This window comes from Chrysochloris asiatica, unplaced genomic scaffold (genome assembly GCF_000296735.1).
Source record: "Chrysochloris asiatica unplaced genomic scaffold, ChrAsi1.0 scaffold00048, whole genome shotgun sequence".
NCBI lineage: Eukaryota > Metazoa > Chordata > Mammalia > Afrosoricida > Chrysochloridae > Chrysochloris > Chrysochloris asiatica.
The window spans coordinates 6,384,429-6,402,768 of NW_006408566.1; the positions used below are offsets into that span (position 1 = coordinate 6,384,429).

At 37.2% G+C, this 18,340-nt stretch overlaps 1 protein-coding gene across 9 annotated transcripts in view; it reads right to left on the minus strand.

The window, feature by feature from the left end:
• Positions 1-9,671: 9,671 nt before the first annotated feature.
• The window catches only part of MIER1 (mesoderm induction early response 1, transcriptional regulator), a 95,577-nt gene continuing 86,908 nt past the window's right edge, over positions 9,672-18,340 (minus strand). For 4 of the 9 annotated variants that reach the window (XM_006862435.1, XM_006862436.1, XM_006862434.1 and 1 more), the window contains 2 exons: positions 14,782-14,921; positions 11,404-11,732 (listed from right to left, as the gene is read on the minus strand). In XM_006862435.1, the coding sequence (XP_006862497.1) occupies positions 11,404-11,732; positions 14,782-14,921 (469 nt within the window). Of the gene's footprint in view, positions 9,942-11,357; positions 11,733-14,781; positions 14,922-18,340 lie in introns of those variants that run through there. The other 5 variants (XM_006862440.1, XM_006862438.1, XM_006862441.1 and 2 more) reach the window with 3 other exon arrangements.

The following is an 18,340-nucleotide window of genomic DNA, read 5'->3' on the forward strand; positions in this document are numbered from 1 at the left end:
GCATCGGACTGCTAACCACAAGTTGGCAGTTCAGACCTCAGGAGAACAATGAGGTCGTCTGTGCCCATAAAGATTGAGTCTTAGAAACCCTGTTTATGGTCCCTATGAGTTGGAATCCACTCTAAAACAGAGATTTGGTTTTAGATTTTAGCTAGGCTTAGGAGCCCATGCCTGCCCTGCCTATTCCACAGCAATTTGGATTTAGTGCAACAATCTGAGATGAAATGTATGTGTAAAGCTGCATTTTGGAAACTAATTTGGCTCCTTTTCTGAATGAGAATGGCAGTTAGGCAAGGTGACCACCTTGATTACCTCTTGTTTCCCTCCTGTGGGTTGCTACTGTCTCTGTCTCTTTGCATCAATATGTCTAGCTCCCAAATTTCCAAATTTATCGGTTTTTGGGTTGGCAAGTCTTGGACTTTGTCTGGCAGTGTTATTGTTGAAGCCATCATCTTCATTTGACCTCAGCACATACCTCTCTCCTTTGGGTAGTCTCATTTGTCCCACCCACTTACATCCTAGACCCCTAGGTTCATTAAATGTGCATTTGGCTTAAGTCCAATGCTGCTGTCAGAAGAGCAGCAGTGAATGGGCATTGCTTGAATAGCCTTTTATGGGGATGTTAAGTCAAACACAATGCTGGGCCTCATCTCACACTAGGAATGAATGTGTTTGCTCAGGCCAGTTGCGTTGTCAGTATACCAGAACTTAAGTACCTTTGCACAGGTACACGTACTAGCTTCTATTCACTGGGTTTTGAATCCACTGAACATTATCTAAACATTTGATATTTCACTGTCTTCAAAGGAACAACCGAAAGGTTTTAACTTTTTTTCTATTTAATGAAAAATTATATTGAGGTCATTTTCACATTAGTGTTTCTCCCAATTTTGGTTTGTATTTATTAAAGCCTGGCTCAGGGTGCTGTGTTCAACAGTGCATGCCGTGACCAACTCCACTGGGACAAGGTCCATATAAGAGGTCTTAGGTCCTTCTTTGAGTTTTTCTAGTATCATCTGACTTGAGAAAATCCAGTGGAAGAAAATTCCAGTTGTATCAAATGGTTATTCTTGTTCCTGTGAGAAACAAGATTCAGAGACAGTAGAGGACATACTAATAAATGCCATTTAATTCATTAATCTGAGGTGACTGAAGGAATGGTAACACTAGCTGAGTTTGCCTGAGCTCTTTCAGAGAGGGAAGTGGTTGTTTAAAAGAACAGGCTTTGCTGACCCAACATGGAGGAGACATTACTCTAACCTGAAACCGTCATCCACCTTCTGAACCGGCCTCAGTTGATAATGCACCTCTCTCTGAATGTAATCTGCCATAGCCTTAGCCGTTTGTCTGGGTGTAATGGAAAGGTATAACATACTATCAGAAACTTAACTGACTTACAGTGACCTTGTATCATTTCCGAGACTGTCAGTCTTTATGGGAGTAGTCTCATCTTTCTCCTTAGGAGCAGCTGGTGGGTTTGAACCACCACAAAACTTGTGGTTGGCAACCCAATGCTTAATCCACCTTGTTGTTAAGTAACATCAAGTTGATTCTGACCCATAGTGACCCTGTATAGGGTTTCCAAGGAGAAGCTGGTGAGCTTGAACCATCAACGTTGCAGTTCAAACAACTTTGCAGTCTAACACATTAGCCCACAGCGCCACACCAGGACTCCACATGGAGAGGTATTTTAGTGATTCTTTTCCAGCCGCATGGAGGGAGATTTGGCATTAGAGATTTGTGTTGTGGAATTTCTCAATTATGATAGGCCTCTTGATGTATTTAAAGGTAATGAATGGGCTAGTGCTCCTTCAGAGACTGAACTGCTTCTTGGCAGTAAGGTTCCACAGCAAGTCTGTCACCTTTCCACATTTAAGAGGATTACATGAGTAGTTATAATTTCACTAAATGCACATGACAGGCTTCTATACCTCAGGGCCCTGGCATGTTACACTGGTTTATCAGAAACCACGACTTACCCTGATTCTTGGAAACCCTCTTCAATGCAGTTTTGTCTGTCAAAGTACAGGAGAGAGCAGCCTGGGAAGTTGGAGATTTATTGGGGGGACCAGCCATATTTGGTGTTTTCACTTATGTATAGGCCTAAGAGTAGTGTACTAGAGACTATGTGACACCCTGTAAGTTCCCACAATGTTTGGCTTTTACTCCAAGGTTATGTTACAAGGCACAAAAATTCTTTGGTTTATTAAACTACCCCCTGGGAGAAAAGAGGCAGTCTAGAGTTAAATCTTGAACTTGCCCATTGAGACCGATGGCTTGTGGTAAGAATCTTCAAAGCCAAATTCCATGATTAATGGCTTCTCTTCCTTGAGTTAATGAAAGTAAAGATCCTCTCCGACCAATTTGCACTTAGTCAGTACTAGATTAATGTGAATAATCCTAGTTGACTAAACTACACATGGCCAACATGTCAGGTGGTTTATAATTGCCTCATGTGATGTTGTCTCCTTCAGTAGTCACTTGTAGGATCCAACTTTCATGTAAGTTTTAAAATAAAAAGTACTTGCAAGTTTACTATAGTCTTTCTGTATCAAGAATCCATGGAAGGTCAGTAAAACTGGTACAGGATTTAAACAAAGTATAGTAGAACTTTGGTTGAGAATAGTATAAAGGGGCTTCCAAACGTTTGTAGAAAATGGAATTTTTTCACAAACTTTGTGAAGCTCCTTCGTACATGAGACTCAGGCCTGCCCTTGCTTTAGTGATGGCCTCCTTCCGGGAGCAGACCTACTAAGCATCTTGTGTATGCAAGGCCCTATGTTAAGCTTGGGGAAACTGAGATGAATATGAAATGGTCCTTGCCTTCCAGGAATGTATAATTCTTTAGCCAGAGGTAGTGGCCTGCATCCTAGTTTAGAAATAACAAGCAGATGAAAGGAGTCAGCAATTGGTATGCAAGAGCTGCTAGAGGTGTCCCATCCATAGAGTGAAAGTGTTTTCAACCCCAGAGAACTCTTCATACCGCATACTAGTCTTCTAGCTCTCAAATAAGTGACATGACTTTTAGAATTCTGAAAATAGCCTGGGTCCCTTCTTCTTCAGCTGCACATATTCTTGCTTTCCCGTACCATTTGATGTTGGTTCCTCCCAACAGATAAGGCTGTAATTGGATTTTCATTCTGAGGGGAGAATCATCATGTATAGAAGAAATGAGACAAATGCATGTAAAAACCACACCGCAAGATTGTCCACGTTTTAGGCACTCATAAATGGAGTTACCTGACATTCTTCCATGGTGAGACAGTTAGGCAAAACAAGATTCTTTATTTCTGTTCCTTAAATGTTTAAACAACGTGTATGTTTATTGGAAAGTGTGACCTTATACTTTATTGCCTCTAGAATGTTTAATGCTTTCTGTTCACTGTCTTCTTTTTTAAAAATACCTACTGGATATAATGCGCTGTGGGATATATAAAGCGTTGGACTGCAAGGTTGGTTTGAACCACAGGGTTGGTGCTTCAATCTCACCAGCCCCTTTTTGAAAACCCTATACAGGGTCATTATGAGTTGGAACCCACTCAATGGCACTTAACAGCTACAACACTGGTTATAATTGGCCTTGTGTGATGCAGCAGATCCCACCTGTTTTTAAAGTAAAATTACTTTCATATTTTGATTTTGTAATGTAAAAATTTTATCTAAGAGGAAGATAATTACACTTCAGACTGGTAATTCAATTGAAACTTTCCCAGTTTGTCCCCACATGCTAGTTTCCTTCTTCTAATTGAATGCACTTGACTACACACTGCCTTGGCTTCCAGGTGTAGTTCAGTTAGTATATATGAGTATCTTGTACCATCACTGTTGTCTAAACCCATCTAATGATTTCTGTTAGGAATCCATGTCATCATGAGGGATAGTCTCAGTGTTTAACTTTCAGAAATACTTTTTAAGGAGAAATCTGGTTAGATTCATTGCTTTACGAAAGTTTTTTTGTTTATACTTTCTCTCACGCTGATCAACTGATTGTCTACACATGTTGGCCTCTCACAATATTTTTTCAGTATAGATTCTATTTACCAAATGACCATTTTAGTGCTTTTAAAAGATTCTGTTAACCGAGATTTGTAAGTCAGATAACATAAAAATGAAAATAATGTGCCTATTTTTGTAAAGGTGTAAAATAAATACTTTTTCCTGAAAATGTGTTATTAAAATTATTTTCTAAGTGAAGTGCCTGTAGAAACCACAAGAGCCACAAGTCAGCTTCCCTCTAAGGCTGCATCATTCGTTGAGATACATTGTTGTTGTTGAGTGTTGTCAAGTCAGTTCCAGACCCATAACGACCCTGTATAGGATTTCCAAGGAGCAACTGGTAAACTTGAACCACCGACCTTGTAGTTCAAACGGCTTTGCAGTCTGGCACATTACATAGTAAGAGAAAATACGGTGTGCCACACAAATGCTTTCTCTAAATAGCACATATGAATAAATATGGTCAATTTGAAGAAAAGAAATATGAACCTGTTTTCAGGATAGTTCAATCAACTTTTGAAAATCCTAAAGTCCTGATTTCTTGTGTGTGCTCTCATTCAGCCCTCTACTGGTTTTATTTTTCATAACTTCCTTGCAGCACAGTGCTGACTAGCCACTTGAATGGAAAGCCATTCAAGAGGCACTGCTAAGAGGAGCAGAACAGAGCCATGCCTCCTATATGGACCCATAGCAGTTCAGCAGTTACCAGGTACCTCCAATTCCTCACCCCTATAGCTGTCATCACTAGCAAGCCAGCCTGAGGCCAGCACTCTTGTTCTCACAGAGCGTGGCACATTCATGTTGCACAGGTATAGCTCAAGTGAGGTCAGATTGTCCAATATGGTCATGGAACCCCCATTCAAATCACATTCAAGTGTAAATCAAAAGACCTTATGTCTTAACCATAATTTGGGACTCTTTGTTTCTCCTACTCTCCAAATATCTATACAAGTATCCATTACGTGCCTGTCAAATGCCATTCTTAACTCAAAGTTCACAAAATACACATCTGAAGCTGAGCCTTTCCAGTTATGCTGATGGTGCCCTCTTGATTACAGCTGCCAATGAGGAAGGGCTACAGGGAGCAGTTTGCTAAGGAGACAATACAGTTGGCACTGAAGGGCCTTTCACTGATGTGAAACATTACAGCACCTTACTGATGTCAGGCTAAGAATTTTGTCTAACCCCATTCAGCTGTGTAAGTCAACTGTAGAAAACCATTTTCATTCCTAAGGATACATTCCAGATCACATATTTGGAGACTGCAAGAGTTAAGAAAAGCTCATCATGTCTACTTATCCTGCAAGATTTTTCCCCCCCAGTGAATATTTTTATGAACAATGTCCAATAAACTTGATTTCTACTAGGAATAAGAAAACTTTCATTGTTTAGGATGGTAGGAAATGCTTTTCTTGGAGAAGTGATGTTTGATTTTTTGAAGTCAAATAAGAATTGACTTAAGATACTAGGAGCAGCCATCAGCATTACCTTTGCCTGGAACAGGGCTCCCTTGGATACTCATAGCACATGCCCTCATTTCAAACAGACCAGTGTATGCGGGATGGCAAATTGCCCACACCATACTGTGTCCTCTGCTTTATCTTAGCAGTTTTCATCTGACATGTCATTTTTTTTATTGTCTCCTCAAAATGTACCTCTTTCGAAGGCAGAGATTTTGGTATGTTTTGTTCACTACTTATTCTCGAGCACTTAGAACAGCAGTGCTTGGCTCATTCTAGGTACACAATATTTTCTGAATGAATAAATCTAGACCATATATAACCAATTAGCTGCTTTAAAGAAAAAAAAAAAAAAAGCATACCGAGAGAAGTATGACCTCATTCACATTTTAGGAAGTTCATGGTAGTATCAGTTGTACACTGTAGGCTAAGGGTTGGCAAATTCACGTCTTAAAGGGGTCAGACAGGTAGATGTGAATCCAAAGGAATCCTGCCAATAAATACACTTGATGGTAGGGCCTGAGTTCATTCATATGAACTTGTTTAAAACAGGTTATCTTGCAGACTTGGCCCACTAGCTACCAGTGTGCTTTTGAGTTGAGAAACCAGCATATATCAGCTCGGTACTCAACATGAGCACTCCAGATACTGTGTGGGTCATGGTCAGGTGCAGGTTCAGATTCAGAAAAGGGCAGGACTAGAGCTTGGTGCAGCAGATAAAAAAGGCTGTTGTACAGCCCAAGTGAAAAAAGATCTCATAGTGTAGCTGTGTAAACAGAAAGGATTTGATATTTTATAAGATAGAATTAGCAGGTGATAATGAAATCTATTTTTTATTTATTAAGATGTAAATGTCTTTTTCCCTAAACCTAATGTGGAGTCTTGGTGTGGCACGGTAATGCCTTTTGACTGCAAAGCCTTTTGAGCTGAAAGGTTGGTGGTTAAAGCTCACCGGCTGCTCCTCAGAAACCCTATACAGGGTAGCTATGGATCGGAATTGACTAGACGGCACTTAACATGTGGTACTGTAGGATCATCACTGGTCTAGGAACCACAAAATTGGCTGTTCAAACCCATCAGCTGCTCCTTGAAAAACCTATACAGGGTCGCTCACTATGAGTCAGAACCGACTCGACGGCACTTACTATCTTGAAGACAAGAGTGTGAACATTAAGATCGTTAAGTTTCCAGCTGTTTTCCCAAAAGGATATACCTGAAGTGTTGCAATGAAATAGTACCTAGTATATATACCACAGTAAAATTTTACTGACCATATATCACATTCTAGGCGTTTTTTCTTAGCATCCTAAACATTAGGGCCACTGGGAGTGAGAATCAACTGGATGACATACATCATATAGGCACATATTATTCCTCAAAATAATCCTTTAAAGTCAGGATGAGAGAGAGAAAGTTTCTACTGACCACATTTACTTCATGGCCTAGCTGCTGTGAACAAGCAGTAGAGAATAATGTTTGTGTGTGGACTCTGTTGTTAAGTATTGTCAAGTCAGTTCCGACTAATAGCAACCCCTGTATAGGTTTTCCAAGGAGCGGCTGGTGAGTTTGCCGACCTTGTGGTTCAAACGGACTTTGCGATCCAGTGCTTATCGGACTTTGCGATCCAGTGCTTATCGTATAGCTCTACACCAGGCCAACTTAAATTCAAATCTTCATCAGGTCTGAGTGTAGTGGGTATGGACTTTGACAAACATAGGTGTGGAAGAAAACAACTATTTTTTTTAAATCAAATTAGATGTGAATTACTATGTGCAGATAGCAATGTAACAAACCACACACAACACAGCATGTTTGTTCCAAATCTTTTTCCTCTAATCAATTAAATCAGTCCAACTTGGATTGAGACTTTGCAATGGATGAACCGGATTATTAAGAGCAAAGCTGATTCTATGGTTAAAAACAAATGGTAGAACCCAGAGCTTTAAACCAGTTCAACTTTCAGCTGAAAAAAGAATGTACATTTTAACAAGACTCCTATAGATCTCCAAGAATCATGGGTAGTGGTGGTGGGTCTTGTTAAATAAAATATAGATTCTGATACAGTATACCTGGAGTGGAACTGCAAATTCTCAATGGGGGTCAAATGAAAATGAACCAGGTTCAACACCCTGTTACAGTTTTCACATGTAATGTAAAAGAAAATCACTTTTAGGGACAGAATAAAAGGTTAAAATGGAAGTCTCTGGCCTCTCCCTAACATTAAGATGTTCCACAATGGCGCTTTTCACAAATATATATATTTAATATTTGTTGTTAAGTGCCATCAAATCGGTTCCGATCCATAATGACCCTGTATACGATTTCTGAGGAGTGGCTGGTGAGCTTGAACTGCTGACGATACAGTTCAAACCAACTTTTCAGTCCAACGTGTTTAACATGTAGTGCCACAAAAACTATTTATTCAGTCGTGCTATAGAATAAGAGTCTTGGTGTGGCACTGTGGGTCAATGCACTGGATTTCAAGGGCCGTTTGAACTGCAAGATTGGCAGTTCAAGCTCACCAAGCTGCTCCTTGGAAACCCTCTACAGGGTTGCTATGAGTTGGAACCAACTCGATGGTATTTAATAAGTGATACATAACTTAAATATTTAATACCCTTAGGGACACCAACATACATCTATGGAAACTGACCAACTCTCAGTTACTTGTAAGAAGCTCTGGTAGCATAGTGGTTACAAGTTGGGCTGCTAATCTCAAGGTCAGCAGGTCTACGGGAGAAAGAAGAGGCTTCTCTGCTCCTGTAAAGATTTACAGCCTCGGAAACCCTATCCAGGCTTGCTATGAGTTGGAACCGACTCCACATTTCTTGCTGTGCCCACTCCAAATTTTACACTGACAGCAAACAAAACCATCTATGTGACAAAACGTGTTTCCTGCAAAATACTGTGATATGAACTGCATTGCAATAGAAGCCATTTATTTTTAATATATTGTCCAGAGGAAGAGAAAAGCTAAATAGAGGTCCATAGACTAAAAGACTAAAGGATCTACCAGGGTTGGGGAGGAGTGTGGTGAAAAAAAAAAAAAAAGACTAAAAATCTATCTATCGCCCAAGATAGATAAAAGACCAGGAACTAATGAAAAGAAACTTCATGCAATATCTTTATGAGTTTTAAAAGCAACAGGTTTTATATATTTGCTTTATAAACAATTTCATACAAACTTAATTTATAATTAAAATCTACTAAATAAATCGAATGAAAATCATTCACACAGCATTATATAGACAAATATGTTTTAAAAAAATATTTTAATAAGCATATTCAGAATGGCATAAAGGGAATAGGAGAAGGGAATTATTTTACAGTGCAAATTACTATGCATAAATTTAAAAATACCTAATTCATAGTTTTCAATTCTTATTTAAATATTACTTCAAATATATTTTAAAGCTCAACATTTATGTTGAACTGAGTTGCAATTCTGAACTCTAATTGAAAATACATCATGAAACCATTCCAAATGAAAATGATAGTGCTTTGCTGGGGACAGGGGTGGGGAAAATGAGACCAAGTACCTAATAAAGGCTTCTTTTCCCAATGCAATTGAAAATGAGTTTGTGAGTTACGACATGTACTAAATCTTAAGCAAACTAAACTCATGATATTACTAAAATTTTAAAGTAGTGCAATGAATGACTTATCAAGTTCTAGTGGCTGCATTATAAAGAACGTACTGTACCTGTCTAAATACAAAATACAACTGAATATTACTTTATGAAAAGCTGAGCCTTTATTATGTGGTGAAACAGTGACATGTCCTTCATCAGGCACACCTTAAAAAGATAAAACTTCCAAACATGTATTCATGTGCCATCTTTGCAAATGTGCCTGAGAATGCAGTTGAAATATTCCTGTAATATAGTTTGCAAGAACGTCACAAACCAGCAAACAAAATGCATCTTATAAAAGAGGTGAAAATGGCATCTCTAATATTGCAACAATCTAAAAAGCACAGCACCACCATTCTTTTGAAACATTTCTACAGACGATCTTTGATAAAAAGCTAGGGTACTTTGGATTTTAATAAAATTTGATTTAGAAAATGAATTGTGACCATCTGATAAAACTACTGCTGCCATTCTGGATAAATTAATATTTTAGGTAAAACATAACAAAAACAACAAAAAAACCTGGGCTTCTCAACACTTCCACCCAAAACTTTGATTTAGTTGGAAAGTAAATATATATTATATAAAGCCAATTGTTGTAAATGGCTTTTAACACTGTTTGGGGAAAAAAAGTTGTTCGCATTGGTGAAGGGAAGCAGTGTGAACATATGTGAGTAGTAATACTTCATAGGAATAAGGCCTAAACCATAATTTCTCAGTGCAAGCCTCTACTCAATTGTATTATAGACAGTTGAGCCACCATTAAAAACAAACCACAGATTTATTTTTTAAAAAGGCATTGATTCTTGAACTGATGGCTGAAAATGGATAGAAGCATTTGGTGTATGCCTGTGTGATAAAAACAACAATAGTTAATAATCTTTTATAAAAGTTTGGACATAGGTTGGTCTATTAGCTGTATAAAACTACATATTTTTTTTAAACAAGAATTTTGCACTAAAAATAAAATGGCACTCTTGCAAGGTTACACTAATGGATAATCCTATTTGTAATCACAGAGCAAAGGTTGCTGTGTAACATAATTATTTAAAAAGAACTTCAGATCTTCTATTTGGAAAATGTCATCAATTCTGTTTAACAGGATTGTAACTGGAAAAGTTTGAAAACTTTTCTAACTTCATTACTTTCTCCACATAAAGTTACAATTGTTGCCTGCTAAAAGTAATTCCTTGTGTGTGCCAATATCTAAGTATCACTTGCTTGACCTTTTCCCTGTTTAATATGCAAAAGTGGGAAATTTCAGAATGTGTATAAAAATAAATGAACAGAACTCTGGTCAGCATGATACATTCAAACATTTAAACTGGCAAACTTTTGTTTTGCTTTGAAAAATAACTTTGAAAATCATAGCAAATGCAAAACAAACTAATATAAGCATCATGCTTAATTTCAGAATGCTCAAACTATTTTTTCCCTTAAGTAGAAATTTGAAAAAACAAATTTTCACAATTCTTATGAATGCTTTTACCACCTGGATAAGAAACGTGACTTAATTACTACACAAACACTTAAAAATTCATTAGAAAAACCTTAGCAAAATAAAATGAAAGCTGACAGACTTAGAATATCAATTCCTCTCATAAAAGTTGGCCACCTGTACAGTTAAGAAAATTATACAAGCTTTTGTATTAAGAAAGGACAGCTCAGTCAAGACATATGTACTGTAAAAATCTTTCAAAGGCTACAAAGAATCTGGAAAAATACAGAATGTATTTCTTAAGCCCAGATAGGAATATGGAAAGACATCATTGATGTCAACAATTTTACATATACAAACCTGACTTGGTTTATTTTTAAACTTCTATATATAAAAAATCATGCTAGCATAACTTTCAGGATTCATAAGGGTTTCCTTAATGATGACACGAATTTGTATGGTGAGGGAAAACTATCTTTTATGAAGGTAAGACATTTCATGAAACTCAAAATATTTGCTGTCAAGCAGAAATTTGACCTTTTTGTGTTTTTGTCACCAAACTAAGCAAAAGTACCTTGCAGTAAAATTTTATAAAATGGCATACTACACATCAAGTGCAAAGGTACACATATGTTTTTAGTCCACTCAAATTTACTTAAGTATGTTTTATATCTGTAAAGGGTCTTTGACATTTTAAATGTAAAAAATCTGCAAAATACAGAATTATGAAACCGTATTTCCTAAAGTTAGGCTTAATTCAAAGTCTTAAATTTTAAACAACTGCTTTAAGAAAATTAACTTTTAAGGTAACCCATCAAGCCTGAAAATTTGAGTCACACCAGGATTTACTCCAAAAAAGGTAAAATAGGTCTAAAATTTAGTCATCTAAGTTTTCAAGTTCCTCAAATTTTCCATGTGATATTGGTTCTTGGAAAAACTCAGAAGAACCTGGGCTTTCTTTTCCATTGCTGTTTACCCTTCGCCTTTTAGCAGGTCTCTCGCTTTTCTCCTCAAGATCATTTTCATTTCTTGCAGTGAGATGGGCAAGTTTTGGGTCAGTGGTAAGGTTATCTGTTTCATAGCCATTCGTATCCATCTCTGCATGAAGTGGTTTCTTATTTCCACTGATTGGTCCATTAATGTGCAATCCTTCAACTTTCGTGTCTTCTTTGTTTAATATTTCACTTGGTCCATTAGATGATACCCCTAAGTTGGAAAACACACAAAAAAGTTTATAAACTACTGTTTTTCATCAAGTAAATGAAATATCAAATCAATGTATAAATATAGTTTGAATTCTGGCTGTGTGAACTCAGGCAGTTATTTACACTCTGCACATTCGGTTAATCACATGTGAGGAAAATAACAGATTGCGTTATTTGTTGTGAAGCTTAAATAAGGTAGCAGAAATACAGAATTAAGAAAATAATTAGGAATATATTAAACATGCAATTCATGTTAGCTACAAACATTGGATTCAACAGCCTATATAAGGTGAATTAAACAAAAATATACATAAATTACTTAGAATTTAGCCAAAGGGTTGTAACTTTCTAAAACCATTTAAAACCAGAATATTTTCTTATATAAGCTTGTGTTTTCTACTGTTGTATAAAATCTAGACCCCATGACTTTTTTTTTTTTTTTTTAAATGTACATCTATGGCTAACTGATCCTCAGAAACCCTATACAGGGTCACTATGCGTCGTAACTTGATAGCACTGAACATGGCTAACTGCAGGTTGGCAGTTCAAACTTAAAACAGTTCGAACTCAAAACAGTGACTCCTCGGAAACCCTTTATAGGGTCGTTATGAGTCAGATTCAACTCGACGGCACAAACAACATGCCTTTTAGAGCAAAGACCAAACGTTCCATTTATCTAAGTGCAATTAAATAATCTCTCATATTTTAAAAAATTAGTTTATAGTGTCCAATCACACACTTGAAAATGCTAAAAAGAAAATAATACAGCAGGTGAGAATAGTAAGGATATACTTATTCTAGTAAAAGTATGAAACAACAAAAAGGTCATGTTAAAGTTGACTACAAAATGAAATGGAATACAAATTTAAAGAGCCTGGCGGGCAATGGTTAACAGCTTGGCTGCTAATCAAAAGGTCTGGAAGTTAAAACCCATCTCCAATGGCTCCAAGGGAGAAAGGACCTAATGATCTGCTCCCATAAAGATTATAGTCAAGAAAACCACACGGGGCAACTCAACTTGATCATATAGTCACTATGAGCCAAAATGGACTTGAAGGAACACACAAAAAAATGTAAAATACAGAATGAACTACTGGAGATAATTAAAATACACTCTGTATAAAGAAAATCTTTTTCCTAATCAAAAATGCACTCAACTGATGAATGCGCTTACAATCTGAGACACAAAGAACAATTCTGAAATAATAGGCCATACTTGCGATTATGTCAGGAAAAAACATAAGATATCAAGGCACAAATGAAGCTCCATAAAAAATAAATGAAATTGACTTGGAAAGTTCTTTCCTTTCCTTGAAAAACTTGAAAATCTAGCTTACCATCATGTATCAAGAAGGGGTTTTTAAAATAAAGGGCAGTGTAAACAAACAAGAGAAAAAAATAATACCAACTATCTGTCTCCCTATCAAGTGGGAGCTCAATCGTCACCTTCATGACTTCTCTGTAGATTTTTACCATAAATCTCATTTCATGTTACATGCTCTGCTTTTGAGGCAAATGAAATTTAGTACTTGCTTGGTAATTAAAGTCCTGGTGTGGTGCTGTGGGTTAAAGCGTCAGTCTGCAAAGTCTTTTGAACTTCAAGGTCGGCGGTTCAAAGCTCACCAGCCAGCCGCTCCTTGAAAATCCTATATAGGGTTGCTATGGGTCGGAACTGATTCGACAGAACTTAACAATAACAATAACAACATCTGTCTCCCTAAGTATCACCAACCGTTGACCCAAAAGTCAGAGTCTCAGCACATAGATATTCTACTTCATACTGATGGGACTGGCTGCAGATGTATCAGTGAACCTTCTCGGACCACTGCTGGGTCCAAACTTTTGTTGAACTTGTTCTTACAGGAGAAGTAGTTCATCAAATGAACATAGAGTGCCTGTTTGAGGCCGGGTCTTTTATATCCAGTTTTTGTCAGGGGGAGGACACGTAGAATGAAGGTGGGCAGGACTAATTCACCAGGTTCATCCTGAAGAGGAGTAGGAGAGCGTATTCTTTTCTGCTTGGCAAGTATCTTACTTTGGAAGATCATTTTAATCAAAAGAGAAATTAAAACAACGATCTGCTTAGGCTTACTGCACAGCAAAGTGACAGCTGGACTGCTTGCTATGTGAGGGGACTTCAAAAGGATCATGGAACAATTCCATAATTTTTAAAATACCATTTCTGAAACCTTTTTGAAGCCTCTTCATATATATATATATATTCAGTGAGAACACTGTCTGAACTTTAAATACATCAGCATGCCTTTTTCATGGAGAAAACTCAGCAATATATCTTTCTGAAGAACATTTATGGACTGATACTTTGTCTATTATTTTTTCATCCTCCAGGGTTATTATAAGGAGCTTTGGTAGCACAGTGGTTATGAATCAGTCTATTAACCTCAGGGTCAGCAGTTCGAAACTACCAGCTGTTCCGTGGGAGAAAGAGAAGGCTTTCTGCTCTACTAAAGATTTACAGCCTCGGAAACCCTGTACAACAGGGTCACTATGAGTCAGAACCAACTCCACGGCACGCAGCAACAACAGGGTTATTATGCTATCCAATGAGAAATTATTCAAGACTATTCCCATCACTTACTTCATCTATATGCTTAAAGCACTTTCCTAATAAAGAATTATAATCTCTCAAGATACTGCATGGATATCTTTGTATTTTTTATGTGAAATAGCTGGAGTTTTAGCCTAAGAGTTAACAGGAATACTTATACTCAGGCATCCCATTTAAGTTAGAAAATAACATAAGCTACTTAAAAAGAACAAATTTCTTAAAAGAAAATGATCACTGTTGACCACTAGTGATATCAATGAGAAGCTGATTAGACTATATATACACCGGAGCTTTCAAAAAGTTTGTGAAAGTTTTTTGAAGCCCATTCATCTGTATGTATGTTTCATCTAGTATTTACAATCATTATTTCAACTTCTTCTTTAGAATTTAAAAGAAAACCGGAACTCAATCCTGCAGGCTACTATACGAAAAGTGCCCTTCCTGTGTAAGAAGAAATAGAAGTGCTTCGTTGGTTGCTTACCATTTTGGTTACTACTGCTTATAGTGCCATCTTCTTTCTCAGACTGGCTGTTACTACTGTTTGAGGCAGTTGGAGGAGGGGATGGTGCTCGACTAGAAGCAGCACTTTCACTTTCATCTAAAAGACGATCCATGTAATCCCTTAAAATTGAGTAAAACAATAAAGCAATTATTTTACATACCAAAAAAGCTGAAAATTAGTTGAGGTTAAATTTTAAACACTTTATTAACAAGTACAAGGAGCTCTGGTAGCATAGTGGTTATGAATCAGGCTGCTAATCTCACGGTCAGCAGTTTGAAACTACCAGCTGTTCCACAGAAGAAAAGATGAGGCTATTTGCTCCCATAAAGATTTACACCCTCGGAAACTCTACGCAGGGTTCTCTGAGTAGGAACCGACTCCACGGTACATAACTACAATATCAACAGCATTAACAAGTACATCCTAGTTTTCACTTACATTTCACATCTATACACCAAGATGTGAACACTTAAATGGAAAACTTCTTTTGGTTACATGTCATAGAAGGAAAAAAAAATGCCTGAAGGCTAGCAAATTTCAGAAAACTCTATAAAGTTTTAAATGGCAAGTAATCAGAGTGGTCCAACTAAAACTGGAGGATCTGTGAAGAAACAGGCGTTGTCATCAGAGTACAACAAGGATTTCTGAACAGACACAAACTGGAATTATATAGACTAATTGAAAACAATATCTAAGACAAATTTGGATCTAGTGGAAATGGATGAATCACTTCCCTGAACCTGGATACCTTCAATATTTCCTTTCTGTCACACTCTGAGATATAATCAACTCTCTAATAAGTCCCTGAACTTATCTTCTGGCTTTATCCTGTCAGCAAGCATCTCAGGAATTGTTAAGTGAACTCATCTCTTCCCTAAGTCATTCATGGACTATGGTATATGAAGACAGTTGTGGTAAATACCACTGGGCTGGGGTTCAAAGTTCTGGGTTTAATCCTTGTTTCTGTGAGGTTTAGTGTCTTTCCTATAAGCATAGTGGTTATGAATCGGACTGCTATCCTCAGGGTCAGCAGTTCAAAACTACCAGCCGTTCCGCGGGAGAAAGATGAGGCTTTCTGCTCCCGTTAAGATTTATAGCCTTGGAAACCCTGTACAGGGTCGCTATGAGTCAGAACTGACTCCACGGCACTTAACAACAACTACATACAGCCAGAGTGCTCCAGGATATATTATCAGGAAGGACCAGTCACTGGAGAAGGATAGAGGAAGACCCCCAGTGAGATGGATCGAACAGTTGTAGCAGCACTGAGCTCAGGCATAGCAATGATTGTGAGGTTGGCCCAGCAATGGTCAGTGTTTTGTTCTCTTGTGCATAGGGTCTCTATGAATTGGTACCAACACAATGGCACCTAACAAAAACAACAACAAACATACCACTCCTATAGAGCTACAGAGTTGTTTCATTAAATATGGGTATGCATGTGTTTTGTAAACTATAAAAAGAATTAAGTCAAAAAAATAAGCAGCAAGTTAGAGGCACATGGGCTGGCCATTGTTTTAATACATATGTTTTACTGGAACACAGTCACACCCTTTTGATAAGTTACTGTTTCCTGCAATCACAGCCAAGATTAGGTAATTTCAACAGGTACCTTACAGTTTTCACTAACCCCTGAACTAGTATAAAGGAGCCTTGGTAACACAGTGGTTAAGTGCTTGGTTATGAACCAAAAGGTCAAGTAGTTCAAACCCACCAGTCACTCCCCAGGAGAAACAATGGCAGTCTATCTCCATAGAGGTTGTTGTTGTTAAGTGCCGTCGAGTCTGTTCCGACTCATAAAGGCCCTGTATAGGGTTTCCGAGACTTAAAATCTTCAAGGTTATCAGAAAGTCACATCTTTCTCCAAAAGTGTGACTGGTGGGCTTGAACCATAGACCTTGTAGTTCACAGTCCAGTGCTTATTGTATGGAGATTACAGCCTTGAAAACTCTGTCCAAGAGAGTCCATGCAATGAGGACAGGATCTCCTGGGTTACTGAGATACGTATACATATGGTACCTGACCTCAAGGAGTTTCCACTAGAACCTATGGAATAAAGCTAATAAAACCAAAGAAAAACAATATAACAAATTGGGTAATATATATTAAGTATACAGAAATGAGCATGCTGAATGCCAAAGAGACTTCAGAAGGGAATACTAATGGAAACACAAGATACATAAGGAATTTGGGGAAGTAAATTTGGCATGGTGAGACTGAACAATGGATGTTGAAAGCCAAGCAAAGAAAACTAGAGTTGATTATATATATAAAGTATTGTAAATGTTTAATACAGCAATGATACCATGAAAGAATGATAAAAATTGATTTTTGCATTCAGAATTTTTAGGGAAAGAGAACTGTCAGGCTGACCATCTAAAAGGTTGAGGCAGCATTCAGTTTTGCAAAGTTAATGTTTCTATTTTTTAAAGTTTTTATTTTTAAATTATTTGGAAGACCACGTATTTTACAGTGGATCTCTGATTTGTATATGGCTCCCAGTTTTTCTTGGGGAAGTAGGAAGAACCTACAGTAGGATTTTTTAAAGGTTGTATGGGAGGGAGGGCGTCAAAAGTTTATGGAAAAATTCCATTATCTTTTAATTCCATTTTTCCATGAACCTTATATGTCAGAGGAAAAGTGGCAAATGTAGTTCATTCTGGGAAATAAATGAAAGGTAGTAACTTTCGAGAAAAAAATGAATAAATAACTTTTAGGATAATCTATTCTGAACTGATTTTGACCTAAAAAGGATTAGAAAACTAATATTTTTCTTGAAAAGGATTAATTTAATATTCTGCACACTCACTTAAAGTGCAACGATTAAGAGAACGAGAAGGCTCTGGAAGTAAACCTGAAAAACATCTCCACGTTTACAGAAAATCATTCCTCCTCCTCCTCTGGAAAAAAATTGTACAGTCTAGTTGCTGATTCTTATAGAAGACATAAAACTACTAAAAGGGATAAAGTCAGTAACTATGGTATTTTGAGCTTAAAAACTTTATATAAGACCCAAAAGGGGCATAATTTAAGTCTACAAAACCAAGGCATTCTTGCCTAGGAGAGGGAAAAAAAATTTTTTTTTTTTTTTCACTTCATCCATTATACAAAGAGAGCACTGTTAACTCTTAAAACGTAAAAGAGGATATGAGATTACTTTTAACTGTGGTTATGCCACCTACAGAATAATAAACCTTAAGAAGATCAGGTATATAGGTATGTGCGTTCAAAAGTTTTCATAAGCTTGGAGATATTATTAGAGAAACCATAATTTTTGGCGGCACACATCCCTACCTAACCTATTGAGCTTGACATTACAGAGGACCAACTAAGCCAGCCCACAACACTTCCTTTGGTGATGCTTTCTGAAAGAGAAAATGGAATGGACCATGGGTCTGACCCAGCATGGCAATTTCCTATGTTCTTATTATTGATTATTATTCATGTATTTATTTCTGAAATGGGTGAAAAAAAATGAAAGATGTTATCACTGCTTTCTCCTATAGACTACTAAGGAGCTCTGGTAGCGTAGTGGTTA